Here is a 17,634-nt window from a genome sequence, read left to right on the forward strand (position 1 = left end):
TGGTATTAAGTAATGCAATCACCCTCCGAATGCTGGCCAACAGAAGCAAGATTCCCTTCCAGCTGTAGTGGAAATCGAAGAGACGCTGTCAACGCTGGCAGGCCTCAAACTGAACCTGCAGTGACTCTTCCCCTTTTGATGCTGAAACAAATCTACTGGCTTCCACGGAGCGGGTCGCAGCATTGTCATGCTCCCGGCTCCTCAGCAAGCTGGCCACCAGCCACATGCAGGATCTGGGGGCTCTCCCTACAGTACCTCACAGACCCATCCCTCCACCACCCACTTGCTTGCGCTGAAGAGCTGGATGAGGCTGATTCGAGCCTCTGCTGCCAGAGCCAACTTGTGAAGGAGAAGCTCAGCGTTCACGGAAAACAGAAGGCCAGGCCTGATTCTGGCCTGCGTCCAAGCCAAGCTCAGTGCAGCCAGGATGGCGGGTAAGGTGGCTGCACACAACCTCCATGGCTCTTGTACACTGGTAGCGGACAGGTACCAGACAGGGATAGCTCAGTGGTCTGAGCATTGGCCTGCTAAACCCAGGGTTGTGAGATCAACTGGGGTAAAAATCTGTGTGGGGATTGGTCCTGCTTTGAGCAGGGGGTTGGACTAGATGACCTCCTGAGGTCCCTTCCAACCCCGACATTCTATGATAATAACAGCCCTGATGTAAACTAGAGCAGCCCCAGGGCTGCTCTGACTCATGCTGCCGGCAATGCTTCCCCCTGTGGAGCCAACTAGCACCACAGAGTAGCTAGGGGACAGTGAGCTCCCCCCGCCCCCACCGCTTCTTCCAGCATTCATCTTGCACTGGGGCTGCCGGGTGGCATAGGGCTGTTCTCACCCCAGGGAAGACTCCCCCTTATGCTATGGTATTCCCAAGCACGGAAAGCTGCAGTCTGTGTGACCCTTTATGGCCTCAGACCCAGCATCCAGGAGGGCACAGAATCCAGGCCTCTGTGAAGAGCCATTTGCACGACCCCTGGGAATATCTGCCATGCCACAGACACGAGCCCCTTGTTGGAAGGTTGCTACCACACCACACCCCCCGTCTTCCTATTGGCCTATTGTGTCCCAGCATGGCACAGGCTGAGGCCTGGAGCCCAATGCATTTATGACTCTCACGGGCCTGTAGCCAGTCTGGGGTACTCACATATTTCAGGGAGAGCACAAAATCCAGCCCAGTTGTCTAGGTGGGTGGGTGGGGATTGACTGGAAGCTGGGCCCAGCAACAAAGCGAGAGCAATGCAGCAAGTCACCTAGGAGCAGGTCCACAGCTGGTGTCAATTATTATAGCTGCACTGACTTCAAAGGAGCCAGGACCATTTACACCATTGATGCCAATGAAGCAATGAGAATTTACAGTAGTGAGGATGTGCCCCTTAGGAGAGGATGCGGCAGCTGCTTAACAGAGCACAACAACACTACACAAGAGTTTGGGACAGGAAGTGAAGGAGAATGCTAAACTGTACATGAAGCTGCAGAGGGAATTTAAACTAAGCTGACACTGCCCATCAGCTCTAATATTTGCCAAGGGAACTTTTACGTCTATGCAAAGCAAGGGATTATCTCTCTGCTTTGGAACACTTGACGCTTTTACCTTCAAATGCTGGGGTCAATGAAGAGACCTGGGTCCCAGGGCTGATTTGACTGACGGTCAGATCGCTCTCAACGCCGCCGTGTTTGTTTAACATGCACGTGTAAACGGTCAGTCCTAGAAACAGGAGGAAAGAGACACTGGGGATCAAAACCTTCCAACAGCATTTTCGCAAATGCCATGTCTGAAAAATACAAAAATCTAACCAGGCATTGGAATCCTTCTAATCACTAATCAGTCCCCATGCAGCCGCTGACTGTGCCACATCATTTAAGCTCACTCAGACCTTCCCCCTGTCCCACTCTACACTTGATCTTGAGAGGCAGCCCTCTCCATAATTCAGGAGTTAGACCTCCCATGAGCAGAGACAGCTAATCGCATTGAATTGCATGATGAAGACAAAAGGGGACCAGAAAGGAGACCTCAGCAACTCAACTTCCCCTTGTGGTGCAGGCTGGGATTTGAAGCCATCTCTCTGGAAATGAAAAGGTTAATGAGTGATGCACAGCCCCTTCAAAGGTGAACTGCATTTGAACAAGGAATTACAGCTGAATGGGGCTGATTTTCCCCTCTCATCAGTGTCGCCTGATTGACTTCAGTGGCCATTCCCAGTTTACACTGGGGCAAGAGAGAACAGATTCAATCCCAAATGCATCATTCTTCCACTCAGATTATTAGCAAACTCCCCACTGACATCAGCCTATTTGTCCACTAGGTGTCACCACGGCTTATTCTAGTGCATGCATTTGCCCAGCAGTGAATTTTAACTGGACTCTGAGGGTCAGATTCTAACCTCAACTGCACCTGATTCAGAAGTCATGGTGTTTACGCCAGTGTAAAGGAGATCCGAATGCAGCCCTGGGAGAGGGCAGGGAAAACCTTCACACTCAGCTGCTTTCCAACATCGTCAGCGAAAGCAATAATTTGAAAGCTGACAGTTCAGGTCAAACAATGTAAGTCTTGTTCAAAGATATAATTTTGTAGGGTGGGTTTTTTGTACCATGCTCAGCAGAAACATCAATAAAACTGGCATCTTGTAGCTGAAATAACAAGGGTGAAGCAGTACCTGGTGACTTGCTAACATCAGCAGTAAACAGCCAGTCGGCCGCCTTCCTTGCTTCAGGACCAACCAGGTAGAATTTGCCAAAATAAGACATGTCAAAGACAGCCAGTGTATTTCTGCAGGTTAAGCATTCGTTCTTGATCTAAAAATTAAAGCACACCCAGGTGAAGCTAAGTCACCCTCTTCTCCCTCCACAAAAGGAGTCGTCAAGACAAATGAAAATCATTTATATAACGAGGTGGCAGAAACAAAAACAAAAAAAGGAGGCATGTGACTCGTGCCTGAGCTTTCTGTAGCATTTTTAAAATGTTCCTTTAAAAATAGATATTCAAATGGAGCATCCCTGATAACAACACAGTCCCCCACACGCACTCGTATCCTGCTTCTTACGTCAATAACTTGGCTTTTGAGTTGGTGTCATCTTGTCAAATTTGTTTTCATTTTCCCCTAGAATTCATCTCCCAACTGCACGGATTTTGACTGAGTTCTGAATAGAGGATCACAGTGTTGCAGCAATGACACATTACAGTTAGAGGGAGGACTCTCCACTTTAAGTACCTGTTTTGTGGAGCTTATAAACTGGCTAGGGAAAAAAAATTCAAGTCCTTTCCATGCGTGTGCTCAACCCAAAAGCAACTCTTTCATTTAGGAAAGCAACAATAAAATTCCATTTGGCCATTTGTTTATTTTGAGGTTCCAAGCATGTAATGAAGGTGTTTGGAGGCATTTTTCAGTAAAGACGGGGAAAGCAGGGACTGGATTCAGTTTTTCCAAACCTCGCTAGCTGGGTTTTGCAAAACCAATACCAGGAATAATGGTGTGGCTCCCAGTCTCATTGCTCTAACCCCACCCCAGTCTACGGGGTACGTGCGTATGGTTTTAAGACCAATGGTTCTGCTCTCCCTTCGCAAAGGGTTCTTTTCAAGACTCACCCTCCTGCTCCAGACTCATCTCTCAAAGAGGAAATGCAATGAACGTGGTTGAAAAACGACGGCTTGGAAATAACCTGGTTGTAAGTGCCTTGAAAGTCATGCACTGTGCATATGGGCCCCAACCCAACATTCGACTCCATTTTCACAATGCACTGAGCAGTAGAAATTCACCCCCATTGCCCAGCACAACGCCCAGGTACCTGAATCCAGGGGGCTGGAGTGAATTCCAGCCTGAAAAATTCTGATGTTTATTAAGCGTTTAACACAGCTCTGCAGTTATCCTTGGTGCCTGACCAAGTTAAGAGTAAGACAAAGTCCCTCTTCCCAATTCCTTACAGCCCCACGAGACCGCAACAAGCAGCTCAGTTGGCCTTTTGCTGCCCCACCATAAAATTATGGAGCAGAATGGTCCAGAGAAGGAGCCCATTGACTAGCCGGCATTTTCTACTCACAATGTCGTGATGAGGTGGGAAATCAAAGGTGTATTCATCCCCTAGCAGTTGGTTATAGAGGTAGGAGCCGTGGGGCTTTTGGTTATAAGCACCATAGTAGTCGTAGTCCAAAACCTGACAACAAAGAGGGGAGGAGAAAAGGACAATGGAGGAAAATAATCGACAGTGAAATATCAGGGAAAGGGTGAGACCAGCAGGTGGGTTTGGGTTTGCAAGCTATTCTGATGAGATTTCCACCACATTCAAACCACACCTGAAAACCAGCCCATTTGCCATGTTGGATCGGACTGCGGGTGCAAGTTCCAATCCAGAAAGCGGATTTCAGATGCTCCCTCTTCCCCCGCCCCTTCCTGAAATAGGAAAGGGTTCAGATTTGAGGTTCGGGTGTTGGAGCATTTCACGCCCATTGCGCGCACACACACGCACCAAAAGCCTCTCCTCGGGTCCCATCGCAGGCCTCCGTATGCCATTTAACAGGTCTCCAGGGCTTTGCCCCATGGTTTTAGCATGAGAAATGCTGCTGTGCTTACCGGAGCTGCGCCCCGCGGATTAAACCAGCCGGGTCTCTCCCAGCCATGCCTCTCCTGGTACACACAGCCTTGCTGGAGAAGCTCCTATGGACGTGGGGCAAAAAAAAAGCTGTGTTAGAAACACCTGGGCACTGAACACCTGATCAAACTGGCCTCCTCCCCCAGGGTCACTTTCCAGACTGTATCCCTTACTGCCTCCGATTGCCCTGGCTACAGCTGAGCAGGGGATTTGTCAGGAAACTGGCTTTGGCTCCAGCCTTGGTTAGAGCAGCCTAAGGGGTGCTCTCTATCTAGCACCAGCTCAATGATGGTCCTGCGTGCCAGCTGGGTGTTCTGAGATCAACCCTAGCATAGGTAACTGGCATGGCAGCCAGGTCAGCAAAGCCAGGTGGCACCCCACCACGCTCTCGCTGTGCTCTGAGACAGGTTGGTCTGAGCAAAGAACTGAGAGCAAGGCTCTGTGGAGTTCTAATTCTGGCAACCTGATTTGATAGGGTAACAAGACTTGTGGATGGGGGGAAGCGGTAGTTGCGGTATAGCTTGACTTTAGTAAAGCTTTTGATATTGTCTCACATGATCTTCTCATAAACAAACTAGGGATTTCCCCCGTGTTTCTGTTTTCCCTGCCCCACACTCTCCTATCCCTGCTCTAAATTGTGCCCTTCCCCAAAATGCTCAGTCACATACATTGGCCATCTGTCTCAACCCCCATTTGGTCACTGAGCCCAAGCTGTGGGTTTGGGAGGGTGGATTATCGCAGGGGAGTCTGCACGGCATAACCTGCATTTTCACTGCCCTGTGAAGTACCAGACACACCAGGAAAGCAGTAGTGGAAACCAGGGTGACCCTTCCCAAACATTCCTGGTTTTATCAGCATTAATTAGATGGGGGCTGCTCTGAGAGCAGGAGGTGGAAGGAAGAGAAGGAACAAAAGACAGGAGCCTCGCAAAACAATTCACTCTGTGCAGGCGACCGGCACAAGGACTTCCGGTGGACATCAGCAATGCACTGGTCTGCACACGGGTGAATTCAAGCCTCTATAACGGTGGTCCCCAACGCGGTGCCCGTGGGTGCCATGGCGCTCGTGGGGGCATCTTAATGCGCCAGTGTCCTGGACCCCAGGAGAGCACCCACCGAAATGCTGCCGAATTTCAGCGGCATTTTGGTGGGGATGCCTCTCGATGACGTCGCTTGTCGACGGCAAGCGGCGTCATCGAGAGGCGTTGCGGCCGAAATTCGGTGGCATTTCGGCGGGTGCTCCACCGCTGCAGTGGTCCTTTGTCTGGCATCCGCCAGACGAAAAGGATGGGGACCACTGCTCTATAAGGTATGCACCAGGAGAACCAAAGGGGAAAGAATAGTGGGGTTCATTGGAAAAGGCTTCTAACGAGCTAGTGAATAAACAACAATGATCAGATCTAGATGAAATTCTATGGCTTCTGTTATGCAGAATATCAGGTCCCTTCTGGCCTTAAAATCTATTAATTGGTGCAGACAGGCATTGATTATAAAAGGGAATGGGATTGTAGGAAGTGGTGTCTGGGATCAACTCGATATAGTCCTTCCTCAAGGAGTGGCCAGTACAGAGTCTTATTTATTTAATTATTGGGCTGGGTGGGGAGGAGAGGGACTCAGGTGTTTGAGTAGCTGGGGGAATGAAATTTCTTCCCAGCCCCAGACAAGCCCAATGAGTTTGCAATCTAAATACCAGACAAGTGACAACAGATGGACCAGGTATAAGGAAAGGAAACAACGAGACAGTATTGGTCAGGATGACAGGCACACCAACGACCTGAATGCAGTGAATTAATAATATAATAACATCTTGTAGCAAGGAGTTCCACAGGCTCCATACGCACAGTGCCAAAGTTTGGGTTATATTGTGTTGATTGGTAACTGAATGACAATAAGCACAAGGGCCAGATTTTCCCCAACATAAATTTTTAAAGTAGTAAAAATAATATTCTGATTTAATATTCATATGCCCCCTTTTTCATTTCTTCCCCATTCCCCTCTCCAAAAAAGTCTTGCCTCACAGTAATTAGGTGAACCATCATGATATTTTTGTTTTATGTTTATGTTCAAAAAGAACATTTATTGTTGAATATTTTAGAAATGATCCACGTCTATTTATAAAACACACCCATGTTTTGGCACTTAGTGTATAAATACCAGGTTGTCAGTCAAATGGGCACCACGTATTAGACATGCTATTAAAACAAAATTGCATTCTCAGTGACAGAAAACAACTGAGCTGTTGACAGCAGAGTGGGGTGTGCATGTGAGGGAATTTCTGTATCGCTCCTCAAGGCTCTGTACTACAGTGCGGCGGGGTGGTAAATGGAGGGATCAGAATTAACAACCAGCTGAAACTGGCTCAGGAAACTTGGTTTCCGATTCTGATCTTGTTCACACTGGTGCAAAGGTAAATGGAGTCACTTGAGATTTACAGCAGCGTAAATGAGATCAGAACCTGGTCCCCTGGCTGCAAGCAGGTGGTTTTGGTGGTGCTGAGACATGGTAATAGTGGGTGTTGCATGTGCAAAGCATCTTTGAAAAATCAGGTCTCTTTTTTAAGACCCCAAATTTGAAAATGTTGGCCTGAAGGGATTGGTTCAAGATGGCATAGGAGGTCAGCAGCAAAGGCAGGAAGAGAAGCCAGTGGTCCAGACTCTATCCACTCAGAGAGCTCGCCCCTCCAGAAAACGAAAGAGCAGTAGGCATCAGAGACCAACCAGCTGCCAAGGGCACCTGCAAAACCTTTTCCAATGAGGCAGGGACCTGGTGCAATCCCAGGAAAGCGCTCACTATTTAAAGGTCTGTCTCCACATTTCTAAGGTCCTGTATCCCTTCTCCTCAATCCCCCTCAAGTCTGCCCGGTAAGTGTCTCCAGGAACAGTCCAGCATCAGCCCAGTACCAGGCGTGGGACCGAGCAGAGAGACAAAGCCAATGGCAGCTTTTGAGCTCCCCTTTAGAAACCCTCCTTCCTGAGGTTTTCTGCCACTGAGCGGTTTCGCTCCAGCCACGCCAGCCCAGCCTTTCTGAGGGATTCGGAGTCGGGCAGTGACAGCTGGGTAACAGAGCTCTGGAAACTGACAGGCCGTAGTTGGCTATTAATACAGCACCATCTGCTTGAAAGTGTCGTCCACCCACACTGCCATCTCCACATGTCACTCAGCCAGGCTGGTTTTTAAAGAGACTCATCATCACACAGGGGCTCAGCCACAGGGAAGACGCTGCTGCGGTGGGAACAGGAGCCCTGCAAACACGCTGAGCAGCTCCATCAACAGGACACCGCGACCCCGTGACGCCGCTTTGCGCTCGCCATGCAGGAGACCCCAGGGCCCAGTTCGCCCCTGGTGTATTTGGGCACAGTGCCCTTGATTTCCAGGGAGTGGTGCCCGGTCACACCAGCAATGGATCAGGCCCCCGGGCTTCGGCCCTGTCTCCAGTCTGGCACTTTCTGAGCCAGGAGGAGGCAGCAAGCGTAGCCTTTTGCAATGCTCAGTGGTTCACCTTGCGGCCAAATAAGCAGCTGCTTTTCTGGGGGCTGAAGGGCAGGCCGGCCATTGCCCCCTCAACGTTTGCTGAGTGGGCACGTGCTCATGGACAAGCCTTGCTTAGATTTCATGTAGCTACCAGTGCCAGCTGGGTGCCTTGCTCCCCCGTGCCCTCAAGCCAGCATTCCCCAAGGGGTTTGGGCACCGACCTCGTGCAGGGGGTCCCTCCTCATGTTGCGCCCGGCCAGTGGCTCGTCGTAGGGGAAGACGACTGAATAGTTCTTGGCGTACGACTCGTGGCTTCGCTCCCGGATCCAGCGGTTGTTGGCGGTGAGAGAGCGGTGAAACCTCCTGAAAGGCAGAGAGAAGGCGACCTTCAGAGGCAAAGCTCCCAGCCCGTGCTCTGAGGGCCACGCGACCTTACAGCAAAGGGAGGAAGCCATTGTTACTTGGATTAGAGCAGCCCCTGGAGTCTGCAGCTGAACTTACAGCCCTCTTGTGCTAGGTGCTGTACATACACATAGTGAAAGAGCCTGCAGTCTAAACAGACAAGGCAGGTCCCTGAAAATACCGGCTCTGCAGGCACCTCCCTGGCCAGTGCAGAGCTGGCATCAGGGCTCTAAACCGGCCCTGCTCCAAGTCCCCTGGAGTAGGGTGTCAGGGGCAGGCTGGGCAGAGGGAATGTGAGGGAAAGGATCAGGAGGGCGTGGGCGCAGACCAGATTGCACCACAACTATTCGCCACCTCCCGGGGCTTGCACAGCTGATTACCAGGCTGCAAGCTAGGGGTACCATGCACGCCGCTCACCCACAGCTCTGCCACTCCCCTCAGCCTCCTGTGTCCTGTCGCACGCTAGCCCAGCGCCCAGGCACACACACAGCTCTCCACTCCCCTCAGCCTGCCGTGACCTGTCGCACGCTAGCCCAGCGCCCGGACACTCACACAGCTCTGCCACTCCCCTCAGCCTCCTGTGTCCTGTCACACGCTAGCCCAGCGCCCGGACACTCACAGCTCTGCCACTCCCCTCAGCCTCCTGTGTCCTGTCGCACGCTAGCCCAGCGCCCGGACACTCACACAGCTCTGCCACTCCCCTCAGCCTCCTGTGTCCTGTCGCACGCTAGCCCAGCGCCCGGACACTCACACAGCTCTGCCACTCCCCTCAGCCTCCTGTGTCCTGTCACACGCTAGCCCAGCGCCCGGGCACTCATACAGCTCTCCACTCCCCTCAGCCTGCCGTGACCTGTCGCACGCTAGCCCAGCGCCTGGGCACTCATACAGCTCTGCCACTCCCTTCAGCCTCCTGTGTCCTGTCGCACGCTAGCCCAGCGCCCGGGCACTCACACAGCTCTGCCACTCCCCTCAGCCTCCTGTGTCCTGTCGCACGCTAGCCCAGCACCCGGACACTCACACAGCTCTGCCACTCCCCTCAGCCTGCCGTGACCTGTCGCACGCTAGCCCAGCGCCCGGGCACTCATACAGCTCTGCCACTCCCCTCAGCCTGCCGTGACCTGTCGCACGCTAGCCCAGCGCCCGGACACTCACACAGCTCTGCCACTCCCCTCAGCCTCCTGTGTCCTGTCACACGCTAGCCCAGCGCCCGGACACTCACACAGCTCTGCCACTCCCCTCAGCCTGCCGTGACCTGTCGCACGCTAGCCCAGCGCCCGGGCACTCACACATCTCTGCCACTCCCTTCAGCCTGCCGTGACCTGTCACACGCTAGCCCAGCGCCCGGGCACTCATACAGCTCTGCCACTCCCCTCAGCCTCCTGTGTCCTGTCGCACGCTAGCCCAGCGCCCGGGCACTCACACAGCTCTGCCACTCCCCTCAGCCTGCCGTGACCTGTCGCATGCTAGCCCAGCGCCCAGGCACTCACACAGCTCTGCCACTCCCCTCAGCCTCCTGTGTCCTGTCGCACGCTAGCCCAGCGCCCGGGCGCTCACACAGCTCTCCACTCCCCTCAGCCTGCCGTGACCTGTCGCACGCTAGCCCAGCGCCCGGACACTCACACAGCTCTGCCACTCCCCTCAGCCTGCCGTGACCTGTCGCACGCTAGCCCAGTGCCCGGGCACTCACACAGCTCTAGCTCGGCCTGCAAAGCTCCCTGCTTTTCTGTCACACACACACTCCCTCAGCTTTGCCATTGCCCCTTGACTCTGCCCCATTGCACCCCTGTTACTTCAGTCCTGGCCTTCCCACAGTGCCCCCTCCTATTCCAGTCCTGCTTTCACTCCCCAACTCTGGCCCTCATCCTGAACTGGTGTAAACCAGGGTAGCGCCACTCAGTTCAATGCCCATTTACATCAGCTGAGGATTCGGCTCGGGTCTGAAAATATCCTGAGCTTCATCGGCCTCTTCTTTGCACCTTATGTGGTCACCTACCCCTGCACAGGGTGGTCTTGATTCTTCACCTCCCTGAATGTTGTGCTGCCATTTGCACCAGGACCAAAGGAGCACCAAAGATGCCGCCACACTCCCTTTGTTTCTGGTGGAGGATGCCTGGAACTAGTGACATGAAGCAGGAGCAGAGAGGGGGAAAGTACGACTGACCCTGGAAGAAGACACTTTCCAGCTCTCTCCCTGATTACAAGAAAGACCCGCCACCATCACATCGCGCAGCCCGAACCATGCAGGATATGTGAATGCACATCAGCGCTTAGAGAAACCGGGGCATAACTGGCGTTGACTAACGCATCCGTGTCTGAGAGGCCTCGATGCTTCAGTGACGCACTTGTAAAATGTGTGGTGTGCGTCTCTAATAGCTGGTTGTTTGAAGGTTCAGCTACTCCTCGTCCTGTCGGCTAAAGGAATTGCCGCTTTAGCTCAAGTCTGTGCTCAGGTACTGAAGGTCCTAGGCTCTGACCCTACTCATGCAATAGGGTAAATATGGTTTGTTTCAATCTTTTTTTATAGCCATATTTAACTCTGTTACACTGGTCTAAATCCATTGCCGTGTTTAATACACAGTGCTTTGGATCCAGAGGTCTCACAAACACTCTGTAAAAAATGGTAAATATCTTAATTTTTCCAGAGGAGAAACTGAGGCACAGAGCAGGGATGTGATTTGGCCTGAAGTCACTCAGCAGGGCAGTGACAGAGCTCGGAGCAGGACCCAGGTCTCCTGAGTCCCAGTCCAGAGCACTGTCTACTGGGACACACTGCTGCCCATTAGCACCACTGCCTTCATTAGATTAACTGTCGATTTCTACTGGAGAAACCGAGATCCTGAATTTGGTTCTTTGGGTCTGTGCCTCCCTTTAAAGTCTCTGCAGATTAAAGGGTGAGATGGTGCCTAAGAATTCTCATCTGTTCTTTATCAAAGCAAATGTAAGAAACAGAGTATGTGAGACAATGGACCACAGCAGAACCGACTCACACCATATGCGACCAAGCTGTACTGTTCCCTGAGCTGGATGCTTTTTATGCCACATGGACCAAATTCTGCAGCTCTGATTTAAGCAGATTTATACCAGCATAACTGGGGGCAGGATATGGTCTCATGGCGGGGAGGAGGGGAGAGTAGGATATTTCAGGTTAAGTCGAGCTGGCCTGCAAATGAAACATACGCCTGAAAAAGGAACGAGCCATGAATATTCTTTACATTTTTCGTCCAGTTCTTCCCAGACTGAAATAGACATAAAACCCAAAGCATCTGAAATTTGTTGGACATAATTTTCATCTCTCAAACAGAAAAGCTCCTTGAAGGAATGTGCTACTTCAGCACATGCTCATATTATTATTATTATTAACAGAGACCTATAACTCACCGACAATAACCTCCTAGTCTCTTACCCATGGCACCTTTCCCATCCATTGACTTTGGCAAGCCGGGGAGCATGTCTTGCAAAATTGCAGTGGGCTCCCATCCAGCCCAAAGCCCCCAGGTCTGGAGAAAGGGGGAGGGCAGACATCAGGCAAAAGGCAAGACAGAATATCATTTATAGGGCCTTTTCAAACCATGCTTTAAGCTCCCCTCCCCCACTCCCATTTTCTTCATGCACAGGGGATGGGGAGCACTCGGAAAACAGCAGATCAGACCACAACCACAACAGAAAAAAGGCTTGACCTTCTATTTTCCCGCCTCTTGCCAGCAACAGAATTTTTTAAGGGACTAATGGGGAAGCCATATCTCCCCAACTCTCCATTGAGGTTAATGCCGGGGTTTGCAGAGACTGTCACCCTGCCTCAAGGCCTCTGGTGTGGCGAGAGGGGTGGGAAAGGGGATGCTAACATGAGCAGCCCTTTCATGCGGCTTTTTCTTCCACTCTACTCTGTGCTGATTAGGCCTCAGCTGGAGTATTGTGTCCAGTTCTGGGTGCCACATTTCAGGAAAGGTGTGGACAAATTGGAGAAAGTCCAGAGAAGAGCAACAAAAATGATTAAAGGTCTAGAAAATATGAGAGAAGACTAAGAAAATTGGGTTTGTTTTGTCTGGAGAAGAGAAGACTGAGAGGGGACATAACTGTTTTCAAGTGCATAAAAGGTTGTTACAAGGAGGAGGGAGAAGAATTGTTCTTCTTAACCTCTGAGGATAGGATAACAAGCAATGGGCTTAAATTGCAGCAAGGGAGGTTTAGGTTGGACATTAGGAAAAACTTCCTAACTGTCAGGGTGGTTACGCACTGGGATAAATTGCCTAGGGAGGTTGTGGAATCTCCATCATTCGAGACTTTTAAGAGCAGGTTAGACAAACACCTGTCAGGGATGGTCTAGATCAGGGGTAGGCAACCTATGGCAACCGTGCCGAAGGCGGAACTCGAGCTGATTTTCAGTGGCACTCACACTGCCCGGGTCCTGGCCACCGGTCCAGGGGGCTCTGCATTTTAATTTCATTTTAAATTAAGCTTCTTAAACATTTTAAAAACCTTATTTACTTTACATACAACAATAGTTTAGTTATATATTATAGACTTTATAGAAAGAGACCTTCTAACAATGTTAAAATGTATGACTGGCACGCGAAACCTTAAATTACAGTGAATAAATGAAGACTCGGCCCACCACTTCTGAAAGGTTGCCGACCCCTGGTCTAGATAATACTCAGTCCTGCCATGAGTGCAGGGGACTGGACTAGATGATCTCTCGAGGTCCCTTCCAGTCCTATGATTACTGCTGGGGAATACCCCGGAGCTGAATTCCTCTGGATTTCAAGACAGTTGGGATCTGGATCCAATACTTTGCAACTGGCCTTTTGTCCTGTTGTGTAATGGACTAAACATCTTTGTATTTGGGGAAGCTCTGGTCTAGTTTTGTAGCTCATACCCATCACAACCCTCCACTTATCACCTGCATTCATCAGTAGTTAGACTCAGCACAGAGACTTAGGCACGGGAGCCCCAGAGGTCATGCAGACTCGCAGGCTGGAAAGGAAACCCACTGGCAAAGAGCCTTTCGAATAATAATCATGGGCGTCAGGCCGGTCAGCTCCCTGGGACCTGGTCTTGCTTGGAGAGCTGGGACTGGGGCCTCAAAAGCCACGGTTGTCTGGTATATCAGCATGCACCACTTCCCGTGTCATCGCTCACCCACCAGCCCTCTTCCTGGAGCCTCAGCCCGTGTACCAGGGCAGTGAACATTTGACAGAAGCTAGAGCAGCAACCGCCAGCAGATGAAATATTTACAAGTGAGCATTTGGAAGAATAAATATTTAAATATGTGGAAAAGGGAGCTATTTAAAGAGGAGTATAAAAATAATAATAAAAAACCCCAGCAAGGATTGACACTGGGTTCATAACTCCGGGAACCACAAACCAACAAACGGGCTGGGGTCTGACTTGCCATCTGGCAGAGACACAAACCAACCTGGCGGCTAGAAAATCCATTACGCATAGGAGCTATAAGAAGCTCCATACCAAGCCTTTGCCCTGTCCAGATCCCTGTTTGGAAAACTATGTTCTGCTCCCCTGGCAGTTTCAGCTGGTACTGGTATTCTTCACGTGCTGTGAAACGTTCAGCAGCTGCCACATTCCAGCCAGAGGTGGCTGTCTGTCAGTGGTGGGTGAAGTGATAGATACATACATAGGCACATGTGGGAGGCAAATTCACCCTTGGTGTAACTCCATCGAAGCTAATGGAGTTACATGAAGTCACACATTTTGATCAACATGTTTTTAAAAGGCTTTCAGATCTGTCAAGCTGAAAGCTTCTGTGCTTGATGCTGTGTGCGCACTAAGATAGCGTGATCATTATTAGACATGGAGGGGGAGATTGTAATAGCTGCCTGGACAACCCAAATCCCTTCATTAAGTTCGAGAATCTCAGCTGCAGTTTACGGAGATGAGACAAAACTGCAAAGTTCAGATCTGGATGACAAACCCCACACGGCTTTTTGTATGTGCCCAGCACCCCTTATAATATTGCGGCAGGTTCTTTCCCAGATTAATGGTCTCCATCATCTGTGAGCAGCATATTTCCTAAAGAGGCACCAGCTGCAGGGCTCGGAGCAGGAAGGTCAGACACTGTATTTTTCTGCTGTCCCTTGCTAACAGTAAGGTGAGCTGTTCCTTTCCATGGAACTAGCCTGGCCCAGTGGGTCTGTGCTGGGTCTGCCTTTTGTTGCGATGTGACTTTTAAAGCTCGCATCTGACAGCTTTTTTCATCATCATGCCTATAAAACAACAAACCCAATAAAGTATAATTGAAAACGAAAAACCAATTACAGAGCCGGCATCAGCTCATTCAAAACCTCATGGCCCATGTCCTGCTGTGGGAGGAAGATAATCTTTCGCCAATTGAAATCGTCACCTCGATTATTAACTTAGAGGATTAGGCACTGCACTAATTGAACAACAACAAAACCCAGATATAATTACCCTGTCTTCTCTCATCATTGCAATCTCCTGGTGTCTGATGGAAGCTGTTTGCATGAAAACGCAATGGGGGAAATGAGATAAATCCAACATGTAAATTCATTAAAGCTATCCAGTGTAATTAATTCCAGCTCTTCAGAGAGACAGGGGCAGCTGCCGAGAGACTGGCCCTGTGCACACACGGAAATCAGCCTTGTCAGCCTGCAGACACCCAGTTTCGAGTACAAGCCAGCGTAAGCAAAACTACCTCATAACAACAGGCCTAGCTTGGGCACCGAGCAACATCTCGGAGAGCAGCTCCCATTCATTCACCCAGACGCATAGCCTCCATTTCCCTTGCACCTCAATCAAGTGCAATAAGACCAGCATTTGAAAGGAGCTTCCATCATGTCTCTTACTTTGCCCCTGCAATTTTCCAGGTGCACTTGATGCCAGTCAGGCATCTAATTACCTGAACTGCCCAGCCCGTCAGTTAGACTGTGCTGTCTCGTGACGCGACATGCTGCGTCTGGGGCTTGAACATGTTAAAAAGAACTTCTGACTCCTGTGAGCGCTACATTCCTCCCCATCTTCTCCAAGCCAGACCGCTTAAGCATTAGTGCAGACCCCAGAACCCAGATCCATCAACCGATGCAGCCAGGGGAATTCAATCCACAGCCTGCTGGTCCACAAGCAAGTACCAGCCCAGCTGAGTCCTCTGATCCCGCTCCCCACACCCCAACTACCTCTCTATTTATAGCTCTGCTAGGGAAGGTCTCTGCGCGACCTGCCATGTTGCTTTCCACCTGAATATGCACGTAGGGGATGGGAGGGTGCTGGGAAGAAACTGACTTGAAGCCAGACTGAGGAAATCACCTTGTGCAGGCTTTATCTTTCCGAAAACTTTGAGTAACTGAAAATGAGTCCACTCCCCACTCCCCAGCGCGCCTCCATTAGAAACCTTTGGCCAGAGGGAATACCGCACTTTGAGCAATTACTGACACAACAGAAAGATCAGCAAATCCCTGACAGCCCATTCTCCCTTGCACAGTTAACCCCACCCCCATCCCCCACTCGATTTTGGGCATGAGGCAGAGCAACGCACAGTACATTGCCTCTTGGCTGGGAGAGGATCACACTCTCTAAGAGCACCTGGTCACAGGCCTAACACTCCCGCTTGGCTAGACCTGGACTCAGGCCACCAAGTTCGGAACAGGGGTTCCAAACACCCCTACATTAGGAGGTGCTTGGGATGGGGGCATTGGTTGGCTCCATTAAAAAGATACTAATGGGGCTACTTGCAAAAACTCGACCCAATTAGTGGGTGTTTTGAGAGTCTCACGGCAAAGGGTGTCGTCATGAAAACCCCAGTTCCGGCAGCCACATAAACACATGAGAATCGGAGCTGTCTTTTTATTTAGAACAGTTTCTGGTTTGCTCACGTTTGCAGAGCAAAACTCGAAGACATGACCCCAGTGCATCCTCGAGGCTCACAAACCAAGGCACAAAGGAAAAGAACCCTAAAAATCATTTTAAAAAATCTCATGTTTTTTGAATATCTGGGGGCTGCCCGTACTATTTCAAACACCCCTAATATTAATCATAGAATCATAGAATATCAGGGTTGGAAGGGACCTCAGGAGGTCATCTAGTCCAGAATTTCTCAAACAGGGGTCACCGCTTGTGTAGCTCTCATTGGCCCGGAGCAGCGATCCGCGGCCAGTGGGAGCCGCGATTGGCCGGACCTACGGACAGGGCAGGTAAACACACCGGCCTGCCAGAGGCTTTCCCTACACAAGTGGCCACCCCTGTTTGAGAAACCTTGATCTAGTCCAACCCCCTGCTCAAAGCAGAACCAATCCCCAACTAAATCATCCCAGTCAAGGCTTTGTCAAGCCTGACCATAAAAACTTTAAAAATGGGTATCTGGATCTGAGCTTTTCGACTTTGGAGCCCTCTCTAATAATGACCACCACTCTCCTAAGTACTTTAACCACAAGGCCATCCTTGAGCAGTAGCACTAAAGCCCTGAAAGTGGCATTCAGAAGACAAGGGCTCAATTCCCTGCTCTGCCCCATCGGCTGCGTGCAATCTTGGGCAAGTCACGTAAGATCCCTTTAACCTCTGGTCCCCGTCTGCAATAGATGGAGAACTCGGTGGTGCAGGCGCCCCTTCTCTTGACATGCACATTCAGTGCCTACCACCACAGAGCCTTCCTTTCGGTTGAGTGCTGTCGTAAGATAAGTAATAATATGAAATGTTTCCACTCCAGCTCAATGGGGCTGGATACGCAGTCACCTCAGCACTCCCAGCTCCTGCCAAGAAGCAAAGCAGAACAAAACGCTCCTCCTACATGCGCAGTCTCCTTTAGAACTGACCCGTGATATCTAGCCAGAACAGGGGGAAAAGATTCGGGGTTGGGGTAACTACTAGCCTGATATCGTAGCCGTACATATCCTTTTCGGGACGCCCATGAATGATCCAGTGGGCCAATTCCTTCCCACAGCCACCTCCGAGCATCATCCCTGAGCAAAAAGAAAAGGAGGAGAGGACTGTAAGCGGAGTCAGGAAATCAATTTTGAGCCTGCTGTGCATTCAAAACGCCCACTGCTTGACCCAGGGATTGTTTATGACATGAGGACAAGATAGGGAGCCCCTTATGTCTCCAGCCGAGATAACCCTCTCCTGAGCCCAATCTTCCCCCTCCGCGAAGCTGATGGGGTTTTGCTCTAGATAAAAGAAAGGAACTTCGACCTTTTATTTTAGGTCTTGTTTT

At 50.6% G+C, this 17,634-nt stretch overlaps 1 protein-coding gene across 2 annotated transcripts in view; it reads right to left on the reverse strand.

Moving 5' to 3' along the window:
• SARDH (sarcosine dehydrogenase) overlaps nt 1-17,634 on the reverse strand; it is an 86,164-nt gene that overhangs the window by 43,196 nt on the left and 25,334 nt on the right. For both annotated transcript variants that reach the window (XM_039505951.1, XM_039505952.1), the window contains exons 10-15: nt 17,293-17,383; nt 8,279-8,420; nt 4,569-4,652; nt 4,039-4,152; nt 2,658-2,796; nt 1,595-1,708 (exon numbers count right to left, since the gene is read on the reverse strand). In XM_039505951.1, the coding sequence (XP_039361885.1) occupies nt 1,595-1,708; nt 2,658-2,796; nt 4,039-4,152; nt 4,569-4,652; nt 8,279-8,420; nt 17,293-17,383 (684 nt within the window). The remainder of the gene's footprint in view (nt 1-1,594; nt 1,709-2,657; nt 2,797-4,038; nt 4,153-4,568; nt 4,653-8,278; nt 8,421-17,292; nt 17,384-17,634) is intronic.

The sequence above is a fragment of the Mauremys reevesii genome, linkage group 19 (assembly GCF_016161935.1).
Source record: "Mauremys reevesii isolate NIE-2019 linkage group 19, ASM1616193v1, whole genome shotgun sequence".
NCBI lineage: Eukaryota > Metazoa > Chordata > Testudines > Geoemydidae > Mauremys > Mauremys reevesii.